We start from the raw sequence: 27,566 nt of genomic DNA, 5'->3' as shown, positions 1-27,566 counted from the left end.
CTTTTATTACCCTATGATGAAACACTTATCCTACATATTTTCTAAAAGATTATTTCCGTGTTTTATTGTTTAATTCATTCATAAATGTTTCTTGTTAGTAGGTTGATTGTTGATTTTGTTTGTTATTTAATGAAACACAAAAGATTAATCGTGAGTGTAAAACCTAGTTGGCAATAAACCTAATTTTAGTTGTGATGTTGAGTTGTGAGAAAGGAGTTGCAGTTGAGACAAGACTTTTATTTCTTATGTTTTGTTATAATTATTATTTTGTAATTATAATTAATTTAAAAAAAGCCCCTTTCAGAGTGCAATTCCACAAAAGCTCCTCTGTTATTACGTCTTTGTAGATTCATATTGATTCTGAAACGATGTAATAATTGGTGTCCCAGTGTGTGAATTCACATTGTGTCACTAAAGCACAACCTGTAGACAAACAGCAGGAGCTCCACACACACACACACACACTGATCCTGTCTCGCCCCTCTGTTTCCACCTCCAGTGGCGGTACAGAGGTGAGATGACTTTGTGAGGTCACTGTGCTGTTAATATGCCACTTTGAACGTTCAGTCTGAATATGGGCTGAATAGTTGAATGATTGTCGGATGAAAGTCAAAGGGAGCCAATGTGTTTTACCTCTTTAGCTGTGTCCCTTCACACAACAAAAACCATTCAAACATGTCCGATAAAAATAACCACAAACAGAAGCCTGAAAACTTTAAATTCATTCCCACATCTACAGACTCTGCATTCATATGAGGATACCTTTTATAGGGATTAAATAACTTCCTCCTATCTTCGCACCTGTCTGCTGAACCTCTATCAGGCATTTAAAATATTTCAACAATTAAAAACAATAATAGGCTGATAAATGTATGTGAAAACAGTTAGTGTGTTTTTTTTAATCTTTACTGTGTTGAGTTTAAAGAGTATGACTGATTCATTAGATTAGTAGTTTTTTAAAGTTGTTTTTGGGCCTTTTTGCCTTAACTGGATAGGACAGCTAAAGAGAGACAGGAAATGTCGGGATGAGAGAGTAGGGGATGACATGCAGCAATCGGATATGAACCTGAAAGCTCTGAACACGCACGACACAACTGCTAGTATATCCAGCGCCCCTTCAAATCTTAAAAGTGATTTAACTTTGTTCTTCCAGGATTTCGGATGAATGCCTCTTCATGGCCCATGTTTCTGCTGAGAACATTAAATGGCGCAGAGATGGCACCAGCAACAGCCTTCAAAAAGGTACGCACTGCTTTAAAAATGAATTAATTGTAGGAATGTAAAAATGTTTTGCAGTTAAGTTATTCATTCTCTTGTGCTCAGGAACCTCTGAGGCCGACACAGAACCACTTTAAGCCGGGCATGAAGCTGGAGGCAGTGGACAAGAAGAACCCGTACCTGATCTGTCCGGCCACCATCGGAGAAGTGAAGGGCGACGAGGTCTTCATCATGTTCGACGGCTGGCGGGGGGCCTTTGATTACTGGTGCAAGTACGACTCCAGAGACATCTTCCCCGTGGGCTGGTGCTCCCTCACCAAGCACAGCCTCCAGCCTCCAGGCAACAGTGGTGAGTGTTAACCTTAACCTGTAGGGGGCAGCACAGGTCTGCACATAAAGGGAGGTTTGATTCTATTTGTAATGATTGTTTTAAGTCATCTTCATTAGTTTAACGTTGAGGAAACTGAACCCACACCACACACAATACAAACTCAGTTAACATCAATAATCTGCTCTCATGAGATTGTCAGAGTTCAATTAAATTAATTTAAATTACATTTTGTTTGTATAGTACATTTCATACATACACAAACTCAATGTGCTTTACAGAAGACAAATATAAACAAACACACAAGAAAACTCATTAAAAAATGAACAAATAGATTCAAAAGCACAATTTAAATCCAAAACACATTTAAAAAAGGAGACTGCACCATCACATACAACACACACACACACACACACACACACACACACACGTACAGGTCACATTTATACATTTATGTTAAAGAGAGGTGGGTAGAAGAGAATTGAAGAAGAAGATCTGTGAAATCCAAACATTAATTTTGTAATCAAACTTGCTGGGAGCTTTAAGTACAGTGTGCAGATCCTTTTTGATGTTTTCCTTCAGCTGGATTTTTGATCCAGCACCTGTCAAAAGTTTTCTCTGGATGTGCTTACCCCTTGAACAGATTCAAACTCCCGTACAATTAAGTCTAGTACCAACATTTTTTTTTTGCATTTTGTACAAGTTTTAGGAGTTTCAGACAAAGCAAGTTTTTAAAAGAGTGTCAAAGTGAACACAACCTGAACTTTAACAGGTGATGAACAAACATATAGAGAAAGAAGGAAATCTGCATCTTCATTCACATGTGATTTTGTAACTAGTCTGAGTGGAAATGTTCCTGCCTTTATAAAGATTGAAATATGATAGATTTGAACACTTATGGTGCTGTGGTTGTGGTTTAGAAGTTGGACAGGGGGTTGAAGTAAAGAAGGAGCACCAACTGGCAGCAGGAGATTGTTGTTACCATGTTTTCGGTTAAATAAAATGAAACACCATGAAAACTAGAACATTAAGTCCTTCAGCAGCAGAACATGGTACTATGGTTTCTGACCATCTCATTGTAGATTATTTTTATATTTGTATCACAGCAAGGTGATGACATTTCAGGTTTCAGGGATAACATATATTTTCAGTTTTTCTTGGCATTATGTTTCCTGCTTGTCCGCTCTGATCTATTATATTATCTCCCTCCATTTAAAGGATTGTGGTGCAGTGAGATATTAGGGTTGTTTGGCATTTGTAGAGCATCAAATATGTGGCTGCTCAAACGCTGTGTGTGTGTGTGTGTGTGTGTGTGTGTGTGTGTGTGTGTGTGTGTGTGTGTGTGTGTGTGTGTGTGTGTGTGTGTGAGTGTGTGTGAGTGTGTGTGAGTGTGTGTGTGTGTGTGTGTGTGTGTGTGTGTGAGACCCTGTGTTTGAGTTGGAGGAGGATTTATGTTCTTTATTTCGATGTATTTACACAAAAGCTGCTCAGTCTAGTCTCTGTATACAGAACTGAGGAAGGGAAGGACACATTTATATACCACAAAACGTGACAATTTACAACAAGCCACAGCCACATGTAATTTATTTTTCTGTGTAAAGTACTTTTACCTGATCATGTATGACCTGTAACACATTCTCAAAAGGTCAAAGGGAGAAATCAAAACACAAACACACACCATTTCAATACATCCCTTCTCTCTCTCTCTCTTTGTCTCTCTTCCCCTCCCTCTCTAATTTTCATCAGACTCCTCATCGTTTTGAGGGGGTGTTGAGCTGAGGAGGAAGATTCATTGTCTCACTCTGTATGTGTGGGAAATCGTTGAGTTCAAACAGAAACAGAGAAAGTTTTTCACGCTGAGTCAGTGGGCTGTTTGCTGCTTTTTGTGTGTGGGTGTGTGTTGCTGTAAATGTTTGTCCTGTTAACACAGTGAGTTACACTTTTTCTCTGTGTGTGGTTGTGGAGAAGCTAGCTTTGTTATGTATTGAAAACCAGAAAATCAGGGTCAAGTTGATCACTTTAATCAGTTGATAAGTGACCCTTTTTTTTTAGTGTTGATTACTCCATACATAGACTAGACCTTATCTTCTTTTAAGGGTATTTTTGTGCCTGTGTATGCTTCATTGATAGGACAATAGAAAGTGATAGAAATATTATAAAGAGAAAGTGGGGAAGACCTTCAGCAAGTGACCAGAGTTGGACAAAGACTATGAATGTAGACTGGGGTGCAGGATCTTCAGGAGTAATGAAGTTCCCTCTTATCATATTTCATCATATTTTAAATTACAACACAGAACATAAATGTTTGAAATGTGTGTGCATGAATCCTAACCACATATTGAGTAAGAATGATTAATTTGAGCTCTACAGATAAACTGGAGCACTGCCCCTGTTATTTTCAGTAATGAGATTCCACCTGTTCAGTCCCAGACTGGCAGAGAACATCTCTTTACTTGGATCTTAATCCCCGACTCTTACAACAGCACAGCGTACCGTGGAGGTCACTGGGTCAGGAGAGAATGACACAATCTCTGATTCTCTTACAGAAACATATGATTGCTAATTTTTGTCATCCCTTCTCGTTGGACCAGCCTGCAAAATCAAATCAGAAATCTATGGAAGCAAAAGTGCTGTTAATGTCTTTGCTCATTTATTTTTTGGTACATCAGTTCTTGTATGTCTTAGTTCATTACAAGATTCAGGATTTTGACAGTCATTTCAGATTTTGCTGTTCAACATCAACTGAAAAAATGTTAGATCAACTTTAGATTTCTTAACAGATGTTTTTTGTTTTTTTTTACTTTTAGGGTGAATTCAATTTTTCTCCCGAAAAGACCGGTTCAACAAGTGTTTGCAATCATTTTGCAAAATTAATTTTCCCTTAAGAGAGCTTGTAAGTTGTAAAACTTTTAGGAGTAGTGAGAAGGAGAAGAGGCTGAAGAGTTCCTCAAGCTGAGGAGAAAATTAAAGATTATTATTAAGGTATTATTGAATAGTCGTTGGGCTGAACAGACAAAAATGATTCATGCAGAAGTTTCACTCCATCTTGGACTTTCTTCATTGCAAAGTGACACATGCACAATGAGTCCCTCTACATGAGGTTTACTCCAGATGTGCATCTAACCAGTGTTTAAAAGCCCTTCACATGATGTTACTGTCAGTATGTGAACAGGGCTGCTGCTCAAGTCGGCCTGTGTTTTCATTTTGTAGTTTATACCCTATTAAAGTACACCGTTCAATTTATTAAACATGGTGTGAATTACATAGTGTTTAATAATTTCACAATGTCTGACTAGATTCCTCGATTAGGTCGATTGATTTCACTCTCTTTCTATGCCCACTAACACATAGAGACCTTTTTTTTCCAGTTTTTGGATCAACCAATCACAGCTTTGGAAAAAATGTGTCATACGTAGCAACAGGGTCGACCATATCCTCTTTGAATGAAGACTTTTTGTGAATATGGGACCAGATCTTCAGTCATAATTTTAACCAAAAGCTGATGTGAGCGAAAGTGAGACAGCATGGTCTAAATTGCGAAAATACGTTGGCAGCATTTTGGTACAGAATGTATTTGTGCAATTATTAGTTAAAAACAAGAAATTACCCAATATGAGGTGCCTAGGACTTCAATTCTTGTTGCTGTGGTAACAAAACAGTGATCAATATTTGAACTTGTGTCATATGTAAGTCTGAAAATCATGATTGTGACATCTCTATTCTGCTGTATGTGTCTGCTCATATTGCGTCTCTATGAGCCGTTTACAGCTGCAGTAGAATGAAGTAGCTTCTTGGATGAGTTTTTTTTAAGGGTTTTCTGTGTGGTAGCTCAGTTTTTAATATCCACTCTGGTTTCTGCTGTTTATACAGTTACGCTGCCAAAGAGCCTTCAGATCCTCCCGGCGTCCCCCTCCAAGCCCAACAGGCGGGCCATGCAGTCCCCCTACAGACTCCCCAACCCGCTGCCCCCTCTGCCTGTCAGGAAGGGGGTGAGAGGCCGTCGACCAAAGAGCGAGACCATCGCTCTGCTCAAAGCTGTGGCCGAGGCCGCCGCCGCCCATAACGGGACTGTACCTGAGAACACGCAGCTGGTCCCCCGACCCCACAAGAAGAGGGGCCCCAAACCTGGAAGCAAGGTGAGCAAAAACCCCCAAGCTAGTACACTGTACAACATCAGATGAAGACCCTTTTTTTTTATGTCTTACCTGCAAATATCGTGTGTTTTTCAGAGAAAGCCCAAGATCCTCCAGAGCCCAGCACAGCTGCCCAGCATCCAGGTCCCACAAGAAAGCTCCCCCAGCCACAACTCTGTGGTTTCAACAGGTGAGGATTGCTTCCTGTACTTTAAAGGCAATTCCTGTATTTTCAAACAAGGGCCAGATTTTTCACATTTTGTGGTTTTGACATAAAGATACAAATCTGTATAATAATTGCTTGAAGCTACAACAGACTGCAATGTCATCCCTAAAGTGCATGCTTTTAATTCTAAGGGTTTGTAAATATAAAGATTCAGTAAGATTACATTTTTTACAATCAGAAACAGTCATAACATCGCTTTATTCAAAGCCACCAACCTTTAACAAAAAAAGTATGTTAACTTTGCAGAACAGACAAGTTACTGGCCTACAGCTGCCTTCTAGTTTGTTTGTGTTCTGAGCCTTTGGTGTTTGCAATTCTTAGTTTGGATCCAACACAACATTTGTGTAATGCAAAATAAAACAAAAAACAAACCCAGTGGAGCAGTGGCCAACAGTGAAAGTCACTTTGCAGAGAGAGTAATGTTACAGATGTTTCTGATTGAAGAGAAGCATTTACTTTTGATCAAAAAAATGTACTTTTATGTAATTAGACTTGAAATAAGTCATCTAAACAAGACCTTAAGTGGTGCTACTTTGATCGGACATATTTGCATCAAAGATTACAGCTGGTGAAAAAGATGCTGATTGAGGTTTACCACAGTAACTCCAAAACGTGTTTTACGTTTCAGTCACTAAGACCAGTATTCCCCAGTTTTCGTCTCTTGAATGTTTTTGATAACACAAAGCTGTCATTAGATGCTCTCATGTTCCACTGTGTTTCTTGTGTGTCTGTGTTGTTCCAGTGTGTGTGTATGTGAACAAGCACGGAAACTGCGGTTCCCACCTGGACAGGAAGCAGATGCAGCGCCTGCCTGACCACTTTGGCCCGGGTCCAGTGAACGCCGTGCTCCAGAAGGTGGTCCAGTCCTGTATAGACTGTGCGTACCAGCCTAAAGTCCTGCTCAGCGCTCTGCAGACGCACTCAGGAGGAGGAGAGGTCGTTAGAGGTACAGTCGCACAAATCAGTGTTCACACATGCTACATCAGAAACTGTTGCTAAGTAGTTCAAAGAACGGCAACTAAAACATGTTGACTTTTATCCTCAGTGAGAACAGATGGTGGAGTCTGCATGGTCAAACTCCCAGCAGCCTCCAGTGCTTCCTTTGTGCTGCGGTTCTTGGAGACGATGTGTCGTCATCTGCAGTGTGACAACCTGTTCAGCAGTCAGCCGTTCAGCCACTACACAGCGTACGACAGGACCAAGTCAGGTAGAGTCTGCAAATATTTATCCCCCCTTAAATGAAGTGATATAAAGTGACATTTTATAAAGAGATTAAAAAAGGTTTCCCTTACTGAACTCCTTGGTGGTGAAGAAATATTAAACCTAAGGTACGAAGAGAAAATATCCGATATAGATAAATCCATCAATATCATTCTTTGAATCTGTGTTCGATCTTTAGAGATAGATAGATATAGATACATTTATATCTATTTACAGTTTACTATTTAAAGATTGACAGTATAACGTACTCTAGTGGAAACTATCTGTGCATGTGTGCGCTTCACCTCTTGACACTCTGGACGGTGATGATTCTTATACTGACAGTCACTTGATACTCTAATAAAAATCGGCCGACATTATTGGCTTGCCGATGAATTGGTCAGGCTCTACCCTCTACAGTGTGTGTGCACATACAGTACTCCTGGACTTGTTTCTTGTTTGTGTGTTTCAGTGAAAGAAGAGGTGATGGACGCCCCATCTCTTGCTCGAGGAAGTAAACGGAGTCTCTCTGGAATCTCTCCTTCGTATGCAGCTCCTCTGTCCCCCAAACATTTACGTACCGAAGCTCATCCTTCAGAAGGTACAGCTCAAAACTCTGATGATGTTTTCATATTTTAATACTCCTTGTACTCAAACACAATTATTTTGTACTACTTTGTGCTTTCTGTGCTAATTGATTCTAGAAGACTCATTTCTACATCAAATTTGCCTTTATTTCAATGTGATTACTATGTTACATACAAAGTTTTAAAATTTATTTTTTTGAGGTTTTCTGAAGCCCTGATGTTCAATAGAAGGTTTTAAAGAACAACATTTGGATGTGCGTTTTGTTTTTCTCTCTCCAGCAGAGACTTTGCCTCATGAAGAGAACGGTCACATAAAGGAGCAGCGCTACATGGACTCGGCCTCCAACTCCATGACCCCCCGACCACAAACAGCACGCAGCTCCTCAGAGTACCACTCCCAGACCAGCAGCCTCTACCACGCCGGCAACGCCACGACCATGCGCCGCCTCTCCTCCAACCCTGGAGAGCTCAGCTCCACGCCGCCCCTCAGACGAGTGGAAGGTGCAGTAGCAGTCTGTGTAAATAGATGTTTATAAATGCTCTGCGTCACATGTTTAATGTGTGATTTTTCTCCGTCAGCAGCCAGCTCCACCACCGGTCCTGAAGCTCTGGGGTCTGAGCGGGAGAGTCTGCAGCTGCCCAGTAAGAACCCGTCGTCCTGGTCCATCGAGGAGGTGATGCAGTTTGTGAGGGACGCTGACCCCACAGCGTTAGCTCCACACGCTGAACTATTCAGAAAACATGTGAGTTCATTTTGACTACATGTGTATTGACAACTGTTTTTTCACTGCTAACAGCCCCAGACCCATTGTGTCCCACATGGCTGAACATAGCAGAACGAATACTAACCGTCCTCTAATGATGTCAAAGCTGCAGCTTTTAACACTGTAGTCTTTCAACTAATGGGCAGAACATTCAGAGTGTGAGCTCAGTTTAATTTAAATGCAATATATTTGAAAGTATTTGCTTTAAAGTGGGTGATGCCATATTTAAGGATGACTTAAATAAATACAACATCCTAAAAATCTAAAGCAGAGAGCGGGACGAGCAGCTGCAGAAGATACAGCAATTTTTTTGTTTGGCCTCACAGACACACACACACACACCTAAACTTCCATTGAACACTGTTTACATGCGTTTCCTCATCATCTGTGATGTGCCAATCTCACGTTTCAAGTCCAAAAAAAAAGAAGTAAACATCGCTTGTTCTGTTTTTATTCACATCATTTGTACAAATTTCAAAATACCAGCACGTTAGAGAGCCTCTCCTGCCTGCCTGCTGACAGCCCTGTAGATCAAAGAGTTACTCAAAGTGGACTGCAGCAGACCAGGATTTTATTTCATCATCAGCTGGTACACACATTTTTTTAACTGACTTCACTGTTAGTCTTCTGGTGATTAGAGAGGATCAGACTAGCCGTACTTCTGGCAGACCTTTTTTCCCACCACCACTCTCCACTTCATCTGTTAGTTTTTGTTTTTTATTAGTTTGGAGACTTACATTGTGACAGCTTGTCATTTTTTCCCTCTGCTTCTGCTTTACTCTGCTATGACACAGCTTTAGAGAAATTTTGCAGAGATGCAGCTGACTGTAGTTAGCAACTCAGGAAAAAGCACGTTTAGTATATGTTCCTAAATAATCCCAGACAGTCAAGCTGCAGTCACAACACTCTGAATTCAAATCATGAAATCTCTTACATAGAACAGTAGCATGAGTATTTTTACTCTTTTTAAATGCTGCTCTTCTCGGTCGGCTAAAAGGTAAGTGTTTATCCAGACCCAGGTGCCATCCTGTCCAGACCCGGGCTAATGTTGATGAGTGCTTCCATTTTCAAGTGTAGCCTTTGATGCTTTTATGGTTGTTTATTTAAAATGGTGCAGCTTTTCTTGCCTTAGCGATTTCAGCAGCCAGGAAAGGTCACAGACCAAAGCATTTGTAAAGGAAAACGTCACACTTGACGCTAATCAGCCAATCAGATCTTTTACTCAGACCAGGCATTGAGAGTGAACACAGTGAGTGTGAGAATACAGAAAACACAGGGAGGAGTCGACAGAGAGAAAAGTGTCAGAAATGGGAAAATTTGGGGAAGGTATTTCTACGACTACTCAGCTCCTTCAGAACGTATGACACTGACTCATCACAAGTTATGACGTTATGATGTTCCAGACATTTTCTTGAATTGGACTCTGTTGAATTTGACTTGAATACCCCTGATCTATAATGTGTCTTGTCCCCTGCAGGAGATTGATGGGAAAGCTCTGATGCTGCTGCGGAGCGACATGATCATGAAGTACATGGGGCTGAAGCTGGGGCCTGCACTGAAGCTCTGCCATCACATAGATCGACTGAAACAGGGAAAACTGTGAGAGCAGGCCCGTGTGTTCCCGTCCCTGTCAGACCCATGAGCAATAAAACCCCGACAGAGCCGGACTCATGGGGGCCGCAGGGGGCCACATGTTACTCTGACTGATGTTACAACTTCCTCCTGACTTCCAGAGCGGAGAAAGTGTGCCGTGCAGTGCTGACACATTACCTCATCCCCTCATCAGTGAACGAAAAAACTCTCTGAAATCCCAAAGGAAAGAATCCCTGCAGTGTTTACATTGCATAGCACACGTGGACACACTTTTTTTTTACGGAGATGAAATCTTTTGATCCTGGTTTTGGATCCCCCAAAGATGGAGAATGTTTCTTCTTATATAATGTTTTTATTATTGTCCAATTTCCACTTATTAAGGAAGAGTTGGTATACTGAAACAAAAAAAAAAGACAAATCCGGCAGATGTTCTTCCCCAAGAGAATCTGGATGCTCTCTGTTTAGTTGTTTTTCACTCTTCACGTACGCCTGGAGGTCCGACAGATGTTTTCATTGGCTTGAATATTGTCAGAATCCTTAACGTTTTTTAACTGAAGCTCTCATTTTCCACGAGTGTCCTGCATCATTCTCTGCTGTGTGGCAACATGTATTATCATTGTGTCTTAGTGGAGTCATCACACTCACAAGTAACACCCTCATCCATTTCAACAGATCGTTAAGTACGTGCAAACAAACATTTCTAAGGGCTTTCTATGTTTAGTTTTCCTGTATTAATTCTAATCATGGCCGAGCCTGTGTCCACAAAGTTCTTTTCTGGCATGGCGCCGGGATGAAGAGCTTCTGCATTGAGAGAAAACAAAGGCACATGCAGTAGGGTTTTGTTTCTAAGACAACAACATTTGGTTATCTATCATGGAGGGTTTGCGTATAATCATTATGCAGCTAATGTGTTGTATTGTGTATTTGTTTGAGGTTGTTTTTCCCCATGAGCATGAACTGGAGGATGCTGCCCCTTGATTGTTTTATTTAAAGATGAGGGAAAGAGTCCCTCAGTTGTAGATCAAGTAAGAGAGGCATTAAATGATCTGATGAGGACAAATATGAAGTAATATTATCACCTCATCCAAAAGTTATTTAAAGTCTTTGTGATTTTTCACACTTAAATATAATATAAATCAAATATATCCTCTGAAAATAACTCTGTGAGTCATGACTGTCTACAATGGGTGTAACACCCGAGTCCCACTGTCTGTGATGTTTTCAGAGTTTTCAGAGTCCTATCTTCAGTTTGTTTACATCGCCAGGACGGCCGGCTGACTCCTCCCCTCACGTATAAAAGTTGTTTAATTGAGGGACTAGAGAAAAGAAGAATAACATACTGTACTCACTGCTTAACTGTGTTTCTAGATCACGCTCATTTCAGGTAAATTTACATGCAGTGTGAAGATACGAGCTTAATAAAGATCGCTAGCATTAGCATGCTAACACAACAATGCACCGCAAGTTGTTTTGGTTTCATGCTGGTGCTCAAGGGCGACATCTGCTGGATCAAAAAATCGCATATAAAGCCTTCAAAGTCGTCTTCAGATGATCTGCTCCACACACTGCTCCTTCCGTTCTCTATTTATGATGTTTTTTTCAGAATGATCTTAACAGTAAAATGTGTTGATCAAAAGTTCAAAGCAAACTCCTGCATACTGTCCAACCTGCAAAAATACATTTATTGGCAACGTTTTGGTCTAGTACAAAATGTTGCTAATTGATGCATGTTAGAAGGTTTGCAGGAGTCTGCATGCATATCAGACAATTCTTAACTCACTGGTAGACACTGTCAGAACAATCTTCAAATCCATTTTCTTGGTTATTCCAGTAACCTGTTGTCAGTCTGTCTAAGAACAGATACATGGACGATACTTTTCTGAAAGTTAAGAGATTTTTAGTGTTAGAAAACCACGCACAAAAAAAGGGGAATAACTCAAAGACAGTGGGTAATGTGCTTGTCCTCCTGGGGGCTGCATTCACCCAAACATGCTTTCTCCTCTTTGACAACATTTGGTAAAAAAAGACCCTCGTTGGCTGAATAAAAGGCTTTGTGGACACAGACTCATCAATCTGCCCGCCCTCCCTCCCTCCCGCCCGCCTGTCTGCGACCACCTCAGTGTTGTCTCTTCTGACCGTTCAGATCACTGTTAGCAATGAAAACAGATTTGTACAGTTTTATGGGTTTAACCATGAATATCAGCGACAGAATGTACATTTTGTAGAAACTTTAATATTTTAAGGAAATCATATACATTAAGCTAGAAATGTGAAGATAATGGTGGACGGGAACGTGGTGAATATTTCACACACGGGATTTCATTCTGCTTTTTAATACTTCAACACAGCAGCGCTTTTTAGTTCAATACTCCCAGTAATAGACTCTGCCTTGCTCTACCTACGACATCTCTCAGGTTTACGTGGTCTTTGTTAGTACAAGCTTTTGTAGCAGACTGTTTATAATGTACTCGACAGAACTTTTCTTCTTATTCCCTTCATCGATTTTTAAAAGACTCTGTGCCATATGATACTCAACACAGGATCCAAGTGCTGTTGATTTCCCTCTCTCCTTCTTCTTGCATCTTCTTTAAGTACTTGAAAAATATGTGTTGCAAAGCGTCACCTGTCCATTACGTCACATCAGATAAACAGTATGTGTTTATGATGTTGTGTATCTCCTTTTCTTGTTTTTATAAACCTACCAAAAAAAAAGGATGTTCATGTGTTGTTACTGATTTCATTTAAACTCCAGACTTTGGATGTCTCTGCAGCAAGGAGCAGGATTTAGTTTTAGAATTGATGTTCTGTAGGATTAATTATAAAGTGGGATGAGGACAGAGATCCTAACATACAATGGAAGACTCTTACTAAAACATGACAGACGATGCAGGTGTTCATTCACAGCAGATTAAATTGACGTGTTAAAGTGAGGACTTTTAACTACCTGCATCCTCAACTGCTCTCTTCTCATGTCATGAGGATGATGTCATGAAAATCAGAAAAGAGTTCCTGTCCTGCACAATACTCCATAGTAAATGCTTTGTTTCCTCTGTGTTCATCAAACCTACTTGGAATTTCATTACCAAAAAAAAACCCATGTCAGAAGAGTCACTGGACTTTATGAGGCTGTTCAGAGCTGGTCTTATTGATGTGTCATGACTGATGCGATCACATATGCAAATCTGTACACATCTGTTTACACCTGGCCAGGTCATTCAGGATCAAGATTTTTTTGTCACATGCTCAAACAGATGTGCAGCCATGCAATAAATGCTAAAAGAAAAATACTAGTAAACATATATACAGTAGTAAATGTAGAAATATAAGATAAGATTTTAAAAAGTAAATATACAAAATGTAGAAAATGTAAAGAGTAAAATGTCAGTGTGTAAAGTGTGCAGGGTGTCAAAGTGCAATGTGCAGACTGGAATGTGTGACACCCTGCACACTTTACACTGTTTAACATTTTCTACATTTATATAGGTCATACATCTCAAAATGTGATTGGATGTTTATGCAAATCAACAAGGAGTGTCATTCACCTTAAGGAGACTTTAAAAAGTATTTGATAAACTGATGCAGGGAAATGTTGATCATGAAGCCTGATGTTCATCTGCACTTCTGTTGTTTATTAGTGATGTTAATGAACCTCTCTGCAGACTGGATTCTCTGTTAATATCAACATTAGATAAAAAAGTTCTGCATGATTAACAAACAGTCCCAAGCAATAAAACATCCTCACTGTGCTGCTTAATTATAAACTCTGAACAGCTCGTGGGGGGGGGGGGGGGGGGGGGGGGGGGTCACATCTGCCACCAGCATGCAGAGACATGAAGTTTATGATTATAGTGGGCTGTCTATAAACAAACGGATAACCCACACTGTTTATGGAGTAAGGGACAGCTTGGTTGACAGACTCATCCGTACACTTGTCTCCTCTTTTAATCATCTGTCTAATCTGACGGATCGGATCTCAGTGAGTCCTGGGTTTGTTGACACCTGTACTTAAGGCTGTGCAGCCAGGTGTAACAGAGACAATGATGATGTCACAAGATTACATCTCTCACAGTTCATTCAGTGCATGCCGGCGCTAAAAATACTCACACATGGCATCCGGACGCTTTAGCCGCCACACCTGCGTTGGCCTACACACCTGAACCAGCTTACTGAACAGCCTGGCATTTAGTTCAGGAATTGTGATTTTTGTGTATCTGATAGGAATGATGGTTAAATCAGATGAGAAAAAAACAACCCACCTAGCTGATGAACACTTATGTCTATTGATGTTTAAACACCTCTGTAATAATGTAAACATGCAAACATTTCCAAAGTGGATGTTAAAGAAGAGACAGAGACACAAATTCAGACTTTTAGTTTTTAGTTCCCTTCCATATAAAAAACACATACTGTACAGTAAACACACATCAAACTGCCAGCACTGGTGTTTCTTCACTAAAAAGAAATGTTTTTGGAAGCATAAAAAGTGCTTCAGGAGTCCGACAGTTCAAAAGGAGAAAGACAGTAACAACTGACGATCATCCGGGATATTTACAGATTGTATAAATAAAAGTTTCACAAAGAATAAATTAGTGTGAAATCATGTACAGGCAAAGTGTTCGAGCTGCTAAAGCCAAGCGCTCGCTGTTGATTCTGCAGACATGAGTTAAAGTTCATCAGTATACATGAAGGATTGTGTAGGGTTCTCCATCCCTTCTTTCATCTCTCCAACAGTTTGCATCCAGATGTTTGTAGCTCTTTAATTCACAGATTTTAATAAATGCTCCATTCACAATCAGTGGGGGAAACAGTTTGAGCAAAAAATGTAGCAACACCCTGTAACGCTTCAAACTAAACTATGGCAAAGTGCACTCAACAGGATAAATAAATGGACACACAACACCAATACTCTCACATTCACAACTCTGATCTAATCATGGGACAGAAACATCTCCGCCATGATCAACAAAACCATAAAAGTGACATGAAACCACTTTGAACTAAAGGTTTACGCAGACAGAAACAGAATGTGGAGACTCATCAATACAGATTCACTTCACAAACACACCAACAATCTTCTCCCTGACTGAAGCCAGGATACAGACATTACTTCTTCGATCTTTTCTCTCCATCTTTATCTTCTCTTCACATGTTCGGTTGACTCGACAGGTAAATAAATATTTAAAGTATGGAGCTATTATCGTTGAAAACCATTTGCAAATGTGTAAATACATCGACAAATGTAGGTCTTGCAGATATTTGCAGATCTGTTTGAAGTATTTGTTGATTTGTAAATAGTTTTTGCAACAATAATAGCACCATATAAAACTTCCTCTTGGATTCAATTCATTTGTCAGTTTGGAGTAAGTCTAGTATTTTTAAAACTAGGCCCTATGTTTTAGACATACTCTGAATGTGAATGCCAAAATGCAAAAGAACAACTTGGAATAAAGACTGTTGCTGCTGCAACTCAATCCCAAAAGAAAAATGCGCCCAATTAAAGAGCTTCTTGTTGCCAGTGATCGACTCACGTTGTAAATGTTAGCGTCAGGCAACATTACAGAACTGATCCCTACAGCGACAGATCAGGGACAAATCCTTTTATTTTAACCAGAAACAGCCTTCATAACATTTTCAAAAACACTGCCAGACTCCATTGAAAAAAACAGCAATTTTACCTTGTGCATAGGAGTTGTTTGTCCGCTCCTGACTTAATTTGGGGTTCATTTGACAGGCTATGGCGAGATATTAGTGTGATGCATAATAACACAAATTCTAACTAATCAGAGCAGCAGTAGACCAGCAACTCCTGTGTTCTGAAAGGTAAAATTACATTTTTGCTCATGGAGTCTGGTGGCTTTGAGGGTATGGTATCCGCTGTTGGTGGTTTCCTAAAAAGCATCTAATTCTTTATTTTTTTAAAACTAACTTTGTAGGGATAGTTTCTGTAATTTTGTCAGACACTTAGAATAATAATCTAAGTGTGACCCTGGCTAAAACGAGTCCTTTTAGCAAACATACTGTATATAGATCTGGCAAATTTCCCCCAGAAAACGTTGCAGCCTAAACAATCTACTGAAGCCATATAAAAGTTGTTGTAACTTTTAGAGATATATTCCCAAATTATGTACGAATAGGACCCTGTTTAAAAATACCAAAGGTAATGTTTAATGCAAACATTAGGGGGGGGGGGGTGCAGCTGTGTCTCACTTGCTGTTTAATTTTGGATTCAATAGGCTATTTCCACCATTTAAAAAGCTCTTTTCCCTTATATTAACAAAGGCTCATAGAAGTTGTATGAAATGTGAAGACAAAAAAAGACATCCCTTTTTTCTGCTGCTGTTATACTTCATAAGAAAGTATTTTTTCGTGACTTACGGCTGTTTCCAACATTTACTTTAATGAAATTGTGGCTCTCGCTCTGCCAAATCATTATTAGTCTGTCATGCTTAAACCCAACCAATCACATGAGAATGAAACGCTCCACTGAGCCAGTGATGACTTTGGGAATTTCCAACCATGGGACATGTTTTTAAGAGTCTGTGTCACGTCCTGCCAGCACAAACTGCTCTGATGTGAACAGTTTGAAACTCTGACAACGTTTCTTTAAGGTCCTCAGTGCACTTCAAGACAAATTTCTTGTGGAAAAAAAAAACCTTGACTCCAGATATGGAGAAATTGAACCCATGTGTCTTTTCTGTGATTTTGCAGTCAAGAAATGTTCCGTGATTCATGGAGAGGCCATTAAGCTGCCATCGACAGAAACATTTCAGGTTTAATGCAACACTTTGGAGTAGTGCATCACAGAATAACAAAAAAACTGTGTGACACTGTCAGACATTCATGAGCTCATTTTCTGTAACATTTGGAGCCAGACTCTGAGCTTTTGACGGGACATGTATGTGTATGACTTTGATTACAGACCGTCTCCACATGTGTTTTATGTTACACGCTCTGGACGGGATACCAGAGAGCGCTCCAACAATTAATCCCCCCACCGCCGGGCACTTTCACTTCCTGGGGAGCAGCGCTGCGAGTCTCTGCTTCTTCACCGGGAGGAAGTGGATCTCCTGTGAGCTGACCTTCTTCAGCTTGATGGCCCTGCTCTTTGGGACCTTCTTAAGCGGGTTGTTGGGGTCGTGCTGCTCAGCTTGAGATGCAGACGGCAGGGCGTAGAGCTGCTGCAGAGACGGCCCCTGGCTGCCGTCCCGTTTGATTGAGAAGTTCTTAGTGGAGACCCCTGAGAGGCCTTTTATCTTCCCGCAGAGGATCGCAGGGATGGCGTCCTTCACTGAGACGATGACTTTGGCTGTCTGCGAGGTGCTGAGTATCTCCAGGTTTCCTGCTCCGCTTATAGACGCCTCCTGAGTACCCGACCCACCTGGACCGCTGTCGACTACCCATTTATGCTGCCGGCTGAACTGCAGTGAAGCCAAACTGCCCAGAAGTTTGGAATCTAAACTCTGAGTGCATTGAACGCCCAAAGACAATGAGGTACCTCTTGTATCCTGACTGGAATGGAAAGCTACCTCTTTGTCATACTTCTTCCTCACACCAGGCACTGACAAATCCAGTACGCTGTCCTGCTGCGGACTGGGAGATTCCTGTTTTAGTTCAACAGGACATGTCCGGACGGAGAGGTCCAGAGCCTGCCCTTCATCGACAGGAAGCGAGGACAGGGACACATTTTGCAGCTGGAATGATGGCATGAATCTGCTCGAGGACAACGCAGGAGAGGTAGTATCTTTAGGAGACGTCTGAGTGCTTTTACTCACAGTGCAAACTGGTTTTGGCATGTTCCCCTTTGAGTCCTCAGTCTGAGGGACTGGAATGGGGATAGGTAGAGGGACTGGCAGAGGCACTGGCAGAGGGATGATGACAGGATAGGGAACTAGAAGGGTGGCTGGAGGGACTAACGGGGCCAGAGGAGAGGAGTAGGGGGGTGTGAGGGGAGGAAGAGGGAAAAATGGAGAGCCTGGGGACTGACAGGTGGATGAAGCGCCCGCCTGAGAGGAGAAAAGATCCTGCAAGATGGCTGCAAACGCTGGATTCTGCAGGAGTGAGAGCAGGTTAGCCTCCTGCGTTTGTGCTGCTGCTTTCTGATCCACAGCTGGAGGTAAACCAAACGCCAAAGGGTTCTGACACAGGACATTGTTCTGCAGCTGAGGGCAGTTAGCAGTCTGAGGGATCACCGACGGACTCATGTGCTGGAGGACCTGCTGATCCAACACCATAGGAAGAGAGACCGGGCTTTGGCTCGTGATCAGGTATGGCGACGCCCCCATTTGGCCGAGCTGAGGCCCGGCAGCTCCGGCCATCTGCAGGTGGATGGGCAGCATCAGCGGGGTCTCTCCCAGACACACCGGGTGCAGCACAGTTGTGGCGACTTTAAGCGCTACGCCTCCTGGCGCTTCAGCAGAGGGACTCACCACTGACGGAGCGGGAGGATCCACCAGGTTGGAGAGTCCTTCTTTAGCGCTGACACAGGAATCAGCAGCATCTTCAGCTTTACTTAGCATCTCTCCTCCGCCTCCTCCTGCAACCTCAGCGCTGCATGCATCAGTCTGAGACTGTTTCACATTAACACACTCATCACCACCCTCCATAGTTCAGTCCGAAGATCCAAATGTCCAAGTGTTAGAGACAGTCCTCATCCATTATTCTTCCAGGAGCCCTGAAACAGAAAAGATCAAGTTAAATGATAAAGAAGCTTCAAATATTTGATACAAGACGATACAGTGTTTAGAAGTCTTTGGATTCTTTTGTTACATGAAGGACACATTCACTGTGGTACCTCTGTGTTATGTGTTGAGTCTAACTGAATGAACGTGCACTTTTATCTTCAGGGGAAAAGTTAAGCATGCCCAACATGCAGACTGAACAAGACGTCAGACTCTTTTTTTTGTTTCCCCCATGCAGCTCTGACCTCGTGATCTGAATTTTGTCACATTAAACTTAGAGGAGTGGATTTTACAGTTCATTATAGTAACCATGTTACTGTGGAGCATACAAGAAAGTCTTGTTGTCTGTCTTTCCAAATCTAATGTCCTATTTTTCAGACATCTTTTCAATTAAAAAAGGATCATATTTTCATTATAGGTTATACAATTTAATCATAACTCAGCCTATTAACATGTCAGAAAAGTTCACTCGGGGTCGATGCAAGTATTCAATATTACAGCCTTTATTGTAACATACTGATGATGTGCATGCAGTATGTAATCATGAATATCTTTAAATCATCTTTGACAAAAAAGAAAACAAATAGCAATCATCTGCTCTTGTGGAGGTGTGAAACATTCCTCACTTCATTATGCTGCTTTTGTTTTAAAGGGTTTGCATATCTCTCAGTTCTTCCCCTCCTCCACTCGTCTGTCTGGGTTGAGGTCTCTCCAGGTTGAAGAGGTTAAGCCTGAGGTAATACGCCACATGAAGCCAAAGGGGACGGAGGCGTTTCATTTGCTAAATCAACGACCCCCAGAGCGTCAAAATAACCTTATCACACTAGAATAAATTGGCCGGTTTATTCTTCATTTAGGATCCCTCTATCACACAGGTGGTTATGTTGTTTTCATAAGCCTACAGTGTGCTGCGTTTCATCCTCACTACATGACACCTCCACTCAACACATGTCCTGCCTGCTCTGGCTGTCAACCCTCATCCATCTGTAGTGATAAAACACCCGTGGGTGCCCAGAGTCACAATGCGTCCAATGTCAGCACGGTCAATTATTCATGCTGATGGGAGCAGCAGGGATAATGCGTTCTGGTCTTGGAAGGGGGGAAACCTTAGAACAACCTGAACGCACAACTAACTTAGGTTGAACTTCCACGCTTTAAAAATTTGAATGCACACATGCAGTTCTAATTTTCTTGCAACAAGCGTGACACGTCTTTCCCTCGAATTGCCTTCATGTGGTGTCCGGTTGCCTCAGTGTGCAGCGAGGAGGACCGCTGTGTTGCCCCCGGGCTGCCTTTATATTGTTCTGTAGCATAGATGACACATTGTAATGCAGCTCTGATGGATTACATGGAGGATTTTAAGGCCAGACAGTCAGCCGATAACAGTGTCGGTGTTTCACACACGAGGAAAGGTCTGGGAACCTCATGTGATCACCTTGGGAATAAAAAAAACAACTACTTACTTGTAAGAACCAAATATTAGATATTGCATTTTTAGCTTGAGGCACATGTGTTTTCCCAATCATAGACTGTATATCTGATGTTGAATTAGCCTAATTTCAAAAGGATGAATGCCTCAAACATGCACCTTTTCTAAAGACCAGCAGGGGGCGACTCCACTGGATGAAATCATAGACTGTAAATATTAATGGACAAAGCCTGAGTGAAGTCAGCCATCTTTTACGGCAGGGGGCTAACTTTTAGTTAACCTAACGACAGGCTTAGAGCTGAAGCTGAGGCGGGTTTTAAGCCTCTTGGCGAACCATTACATCGAGCCCACCTGTCAATCATGTCAGCTACACGCCTATCTATGAATAACGCGTATCATTTTCAAAATCAAAACGGAGCAGTTTAAATAAAAATCACCCCCCATGAAGTGTGTGCCAGTGATGACAATAACTACTCAGACCTAATTTGTGTTTTGTACCAGTCTGTAAACATGTTTATTTATGACATTTGCTGTAAAACGTTTTTTTGGCTGTTGTGTGTATGTGACTTCCAGTGTTCTTGGAGCCAGCCTCAAGTGGACACTCAAGGAACTGCAGGGTTTTGCACTTTCGCATTGGCTTAATTGTTAAAAAAATGAGGTTGCCAATTGGTTGAAATTAGATGTTATTCAAAACCAGATGAAAAAAAACCCCAACAACTTCTCACTTGATCTGCATAGACATTTTGCAAATGTATTCATGGTTTCAATCACTAGTTCTCTTCAATACAGAATGATGTGTATTTTGGAGTAAAATCCCCCTCGCTCTGCCTCACACATGATGTCAAAAATAAAAAAAATAAATCTGGTCTGCAAAAAAAAAAGTATATCCAGTATATACAGTTAAAAATGTATTAGAGACATGTTTACACATTTCTGTAGACTGTTTTTTATGTTTTTAAACTCAAAATTAAAAAAATAATTTTCAGAATAGTGGTGCTTTCTTGTAGTGAAGTGGCACTCCTCTAAAATGACCGTAAAAACAGTGGCCGCTTTCCAATTTGGGAAATTAGTGTGTATCCACCATGGCACACATTCCAGTCCCTTCTGGTTTTAAAAATAAAAGGGTGTTAACAAACCAAAGGGAGAAGTCACAGTGGCTACATGCACTTCTTTGTGACTGATGGGGCAGCAGCGCATGATTGCTTTTAAGAATGCCATAATCTCTATAATTGGAAATCTGCATATGAATACAGAGTCTGTAGAGCAGGACAAGACAAGAACACTTTGATAGCCAAAGGTTTTATTATACTTTAGCATGTAGTCCATACAGCCTCGATTTGTACAAAAAAAGTGACAAAACAAAGATTTTTAGAAGTATTAATGTGATAAAAACAGTCGTTTGTCCATTTCAAATGTAGCTACTAGCATGCACAAATGCAGTGGATCAGTCTGTAAACTCTGTGATAATTGTATCCCATAGCTGTTTTCTGTTTGTCTATGAACACTGTACGTCCCCTATTAAATAAACTATAAATAAAAGATTAAACATGCTGCTTTTTTTTTACAGAGGAGATTCATCCTGCAGGCTGAATTGCAGGCAGGACAAAAAAGTCAAAGTGTTGACATAAGAATCCAAGCAAAGTCCTGGGCATAAATCTGAGTAAGACACAAATACTCTGCATACATGCAACAGCTGTTTTTCTTCAAAGCCTCAGCACATCGCTTTTCTTTTATTCCTCTTTCTCCAAAAAAACAAAATGTGGAAATGTGGATCTAAGTTTAGCCTAAATAGGAAATTAGCAAGTCCTCTATTTTTCAACCATTTGATGTTACAGTTTCACTTAAATTCCAGGAAGTCTGAGGCAAGCCATTTCCTGCTTGATAACCCGGTCATGAGGTTCATGGCATGATAAAGCCTCACTGACCGATATGAATGAAGTCTTTCTTGGTCAAGACTACCTGAATGTCTCTAATGGTTTCATCAGATGGTCACACTCAATTTAATTGACCCTCATAATCTAGCGGTCTGACTAAAACAACCTTCTAGCTCCATGAGAAGAAATGCAAATAGTGTGGTTTAGAGTCTGAGATTCTTCAGATCAGGTGACTTTATGTTCAGCAGTAATCACCAGCAGTGACATGGTGTCCTCCAGAAAAACACGAACCTGCTTCACAGCTCACTGCTCCTCATCACATGAATCATGTGAGCACTGTGTCAAACCCTGCAGAAGGACGTTTAACCAGCAGAGTGTGGAGGGAGCCAAAGTACACAGAGAGTGTGTCCATCCCTGTTTTTTCTCTCTCTCCCATTATCTGAGTGTGTGACTCTGCTTTGTCTTTGTGTTATCACAGAGAGAGAAGGTCACAGTGAGATGTCACACAAGAGTCAATAAACTCTCACATTCATGCCAGATGTGTTTAGCTCAGCTCCGTATGGCAGAAAATATGATCATTTTATTTTTTTTACATTGAGCAATATTGACACTATGCTGCCTGTTTAAAGATAACTTTTTTAAAGATATCATCACACTTTTAAGCCTTGATTCATTTTTTTATGCAAAGATAATTAAATATGGTTATGAAAGAACAAATAAACCAGTTTCATGCTAAAAATCAATGAATTTTTTCAATCTGTGGACAAGCTGTCAGGAAGGGCTGCAAACTGAGCTGCCTCCAACACTGTTAGCTTAGTTTATGTGACAATTCATAATAAATGTTATCTCCAGACACTTTACAAAAGAGCATGTAAGACCTTACTCTCTGGTTATATTGTCTACTATGACCCGACATTAACTCACCATGAGCTCAGCACTAAGCTACATGCAGCAAAGTTACAGTGGCAAGGAAAAACGTCCTTTAAGAGACAGAAACCTCGAGCAGAACCTGACATCTGCTGAGACTGTGTTGGGCTTTGAAAATATGGGATAGAGAGTGATGCAGGAAGAGGAGAAGAATTGAGGGACTGAAAATAACACAAAACCTTATTATCATAAATCACTTCTAGTTAAACACCATAATCTTCCAAAATACAGAATCTTAACAGAGTTACATTCTCCATACAATGATGCAGTCAGTAGTGCAGATTGTTTCAAACAGAACCAGTGTAATGCAGTTGTCTTTTAGTATGAGCTAATGAGAGAAACATGCAGCACAAACCAAAGTGCAATCTTGCCATTAAATGAATGAATGTGTGTTTTTTTTCTTCCTGATAAGACCAGTGAGTAACATACGTGATGCCGTCATCTGCAAGAGGTTTGTGCTCACCAACCAGTAACAGCTAATTGTGTAAATAGGCAAGAAGAGACCAAACAGAGAGCCAAATGAAATCCCTCCCCTGTCCCCGTTACTGTAATGATTTCCACATTCCCCCCCCCCCACACACGCCTCATTGGTGGAATGCACGGCGTACAAAGTCAATAACAGGCTGAAAACAACAACGCCTTCATTTCAATTGCATTAAACTGCACCGCGGTCCAAAAAGCATTACAAGAAGGACTCTCCCTCTCTGCTCCTGTGATAGTTCCTGCTTACGGGTTTGATTTAGAGTCCAGAGCAGGGGGGAACAAAGCAGCAGAGGATGGATGGATCATCATGGCTGATGATTTAAAGGTCATCGTCCCTACACTCCCCCTCCGCTCCCCTCCGCTTCAATAGCCAATTACATCTCATTAGTGAGACACACGGAGACTCGTCATTAACTTCACGTCTTTAAACCATCAGTGCATCTCTTTATTCTGAGAATCCCCTAAATCCCACAACAGTAGTCAAGTGGGATGAATAATTGAACAGGAGTCTAATTCACACAGTTTTAATCGTCATTACGTGTAACAAAACGTCACAGTTTTATCTTGTTTCCTCAGGAATCTCTGAACGATCGGGTCAAGTATTACGAGCATAGAGGTGGGTGGACGAGACACACTGAATATAAATGTATGGAGGGGGGCCTGGAACAATTAATTGTTTTATTCAGGACTTCATCTGATACCTCAATTTAACTGTAAATAACCAGTGACCAAATCTTTAATTTGATCATCTCAAATAAAAGGTGTGGATGTTGCTACTGGCAACTATTTTAGAGTATAGCAAGGAAGATATGAGTTAACCCTATCAAATAATGATAACAAAAAACAACAGCGTTTGCAATAACTGAGAGATCATTCAAACCAAAGCTCGCAAAATGACTGCATATTGGAAATAATGACCCAAAACTAAACTATTTTTACCTGTGAAAGGTTTAAGTTTAAAGGTGCTACAGTAGGTGTAGCCGATATTTGTAATGTTTACAAAGTGTTATCCAAAATAATACCACAACCCTATATCCCTTCAGGGTTGGACTTGGAAGTATACATCTGGTAATAAAAAGGTTATTTTGGTGTTGAATGAGGACTCAATGTTGATAAACAGGACAGAGGTGGTGTTGGTAAACTCAATGTATCATGAAATGTAACTGTTAATGTAACTTTGAACTGCACAACACACACACACACACACACACACACACACACACACAGACACACAGACACACAGACACACAGACACACACACACACACACACACACACACACACACACACACACACACACACAGACACACACACACACAGACACACACACAGACACACACACACACACACACACACACACAGACACACACACACACACACACACACACACACACACACACACACACACAGACAGACACACACACACACACACACACACACACACACACACACACACACAGACACACACACACACACACACACACACACACAGACACACACACAGACACACACACACACACACACACACACACAGACACACACAGACACACACACACACACAGACACACACACACACACACACACACACACACACAGACACACACAGACACACACACACACACACACACACACACACACACACACACACACACACACAGAGACACACACACACACACACACACACACACACACACACACACACACACGCACACACAGACTGGCCTAATAGTTATGACATATGCTTTTTACAATATTTACTGATAAATAATGTATATTAAAGAACATGTTGATTTTGGTGATTAAAGTAGTAGTAATGTCTTATGTAGAAGTATCTGTCAACATATTTTTCCTGAATTAAGTCTGTACTGAAACACTTTTAAAAATCCTTTTTTGGTCGGGCTCAATAAATTAGTTTGAACTAAATGATGTTCTAGGTCAACATTAAATATGTGCATGTTTATAAAGTGGCTAAGGCTGAATATGTTATTTTTGTTTTGTTCTGTCATTGCAACATGTGAAAGGCCACCAATAGCAAATGCACAAGCCCTGTGTGACCCTGCTGGGTTCATGTGAGGGTTAAATTCCTCGTTTCTTGAGCAGTGAGGACATTTTTATTCCCCCCCACACACACAGCGGTACAGTCCTCTTAGACTGGTCTGGTCCCTTATGTGTGTCTGGTCCCTCGACAAGCCGACATGGAGGCTGCGCACACGTCTCCACACTCCACACGGTATATCCTATGGGTATAACATGGAGGGCTGACATAAAGACAGCTAATATAAGACACAGACAGGAGGTCCTCGTCCTTATTATTTATACACTTCCTGTTTATCTGACGTTCATATATATAAAAAAAAAAAAACAGTACGCGACAGAAGCTAGCTGCGCAAATCGGCTCAGAAATCAGAAAAAAATGGTTTTCAAACGTTAAAAATCAATATCATGCCACTTATTAAGCAATTCTGTGTTAATCTAGATGTTAATATAATAAAAAAATACATAATTTTGGACGTGTAAGCGACGTACACATTAGAAAAAGCCTTGGTTCACCCTCTTCCATCTCCTTCCCTTTAATCTAATTCCCCCTTTAAATTCCAGTTTAGCCTCAAACACGAACATTTACTCACCTTTAAAGCAGACGAGCGTATAAACGACTCAACCCACCAGCTGCTCCTCCCAGGTAGCAATGAATGAGACCCGTTAATACTTTATAATAAATAGATAAAGCTTCTATTTATCTCCTCATTGCGGTCCGTCGGAGACACTCCAGACTGAAGCTGCGCACGCAGCTCCGTCAGCGGGTCCTCCCTCCCCCTCCTCCCCTCCGCACCGGGACGACACATTACAGATAAATAAATATATTCATAATATTTACAACAACAATGTGTTTTAAATGTGTTAAAGAATTCATCAAATAAATTATAGTAGCTCTCCAGGAAATGTACCAAAAAACATGAGTTTGGAAAAGAATAAAAATAGTAATCACTACATTTAATCAATTTAGTTATTAGTGATTTACGTTGTGAGTACCCCCAAAGAGGTCGGGACTTCCTATTCCTAATGTTTATTCGTTAAAAACAACATAACAAGAGCTCAAAAACATTTTATAGCCTACTTAAAATATATCTGTGAGTTTGGTCATTATCTCTGATATTTGAGTAAATTTAAACACAGACGGTTAGTTTGTCACATGCTTAGAATAAAACCCACAATGCATACACAGTTTCCCATTATACATTCATTATTCATAAATTATTAATTTGGGTTTAAATGGAGAATTGTATTTTAGGACATCCTTATCTCCCCAAAAACCTGACCTGAAATGAAGTCTTTTGTCACGTGAAGACTAAACAAACAGATGTTTTGAAAAGAAAAAGATGTGAATAGAACCATAACCTCAGATGAACATGAACAAGATCAAAAATCCTTTGTAAATCTAACCATATGACCAATCTCCAAAAACCTACAATTATGTGCTGAAAATAAACAAGGTGTTATTAATCCACAGAAGGGACACAGCTCTTGAAAAGTAGATTATCCAAAAATATATAATAAAATGATATGAAACCTGTGTGTGTTGAGAAGCCTTTAGAATACTTTATATTTTCATTTCAAACATGAAGATGATGTTATCCTGGTGAGAGGCTGATGACGAAGGCTGAGGAAAATGGAGTTTGGCAGCTGCGAATGGAAGTCTGGTCGTGACAGGCCCGGCTGAGCAGGATCCCTTGGGTCTTCATATCAGTCCCAGGCAGCCTGGGGCTCTGCCTCGGGGCCCCGGGGCCTCTCATTGTTCCGCAGGGAGGGTGTTCAATGCTCTATAATGAGCCTCACAATATCCCCTGGTGGCCTGGTGGTGTCTTTGGTGTGGTTCCCTCTTCAGTGTTCCTCCCCCAACCCTGTCTGCAGTCAGCATTACTCACGCATGCAAATTCACCTCTGACTAGAATACCACAATCAATACTTAGTCACCAAATATAGATCAATGAATATAAGAGTTTTTCCACCTTTAATCTGGATAGATATATCATAGAGGTGTCTCGTGTTGACCTTTCAGTTGCTCATTATGTTCCTCATGTTGGATAAATGTGTCTCTAGTCATTGAAAAAGACAAATACAGATGCTTA

General features: G+C 40.9%; 2 protein-coding genes across 9 annotated transcripts in view; one reads left to right on the top strand and one right to left on the bottom strand.

Moving 5' to 3' along the window:
- LOC132956355 (sex comb on midleg-like protein 2) overlaps nt 1–27,566 on the top strand; it is a 486,888-nt gene that overhangs the window by 5,664 nt on the left and 453,658 nt on the right. For 5 of the 8 annotated variants that reach the window (XR_009666014.1, XR_009666015.1, XR_009666017.1 and 2 more), the window contains exons 6-15: nt 1,154–1,242; nt 1,324–1,567; nt 5,417–5,682; nt 5,776–5,869; nt 6,648–6,851; nt 6,951–7,112; nt 7,578–7,706; nt 7,972–8,193; nt 8,275–8,435; nt 9,934–11,149. Coding sequence is in view for 3 of the 8 variants with exons in the window: in XM_061029758.1 (XP_060885741.1) it covers nt 1,154–1,242; nt 1,324–1,567; nt 5,417–5,682; nt 5,776–5,869; nt 6,648–6,851; nt 6,951–7,112; nt 7,578–7,706; nt 7,972–8,193; nt 8,275–8,435; nt 9,934–10,059 (1,697 nt within the window). In the remaining 5 variants the exon portion in view is untranslated. Of the gene's footprint in view, nt 1–1,153; nt 1,243–1,323; nt 1,568–5,416; nt 5,683–5,775; nt 5,870–6,647; nt 6,852–6,950; nt 7,113–7,577; nt 7,707–7,971; nt 8,194–8,274; nt 8,436–9,933; nt 12,765–27,566 lie in introns of those variants that run through there. The other 3 variants (XM_061029758.1, XM_061029774.1, XM_061029794.1) reach the window with 2 other exon arrangements.
- On the bottom strand, nt 14,411–26,208 carry zmp:0000001174 (retinoic acid-induced protein 2). The gene is made up of 2 exons (XM_061029666.1): nt 26,067–26,208; nt 14,411–18,720 (listed from the first exon to the last, which is right to left on the bottom strand). The coding sequence occupies exon 2, from the start codon at nt 18,650–18,652 to the stop codon at nt 17,057–17,059; it is 1,596 nt and encodes a 531-aa protein (XP_060885649.1). The 5' UTR covers nt 18,653–18,720; nt 26,067–26,208; the 3' UTR covers nt 14,411–17,056.

The sequence above is a fragment of the Labrus mixtus genome, chromosome 3, assembly GCF_963584025.1.
Source record: "Labrus mixtus chromosome 3, fLabMix1.1, whole genome shotgun sequence".
Lineage (NCBI taxonomy): Eukaryota > Metazoa > Chordata > Actinopteri > Labriformes > Labridae > Labrus > Labrus mixtus.
The sequence above is the reverse complement of the archived record's forward strand: the minus strand, read 5'-3'. Positions and strand labels throughout refer to the sequence as shown.

What these genes read in the sequence shown, in the direction of transcription:
- zmp:0000001174 (XM_061029666.1), bottom strand. Translation starts at nt 18,652, where the DNA reads ATGGAGGGTGGTGATGAGTGTGTTAATGTGAAACAGTCTCAGACTGAT.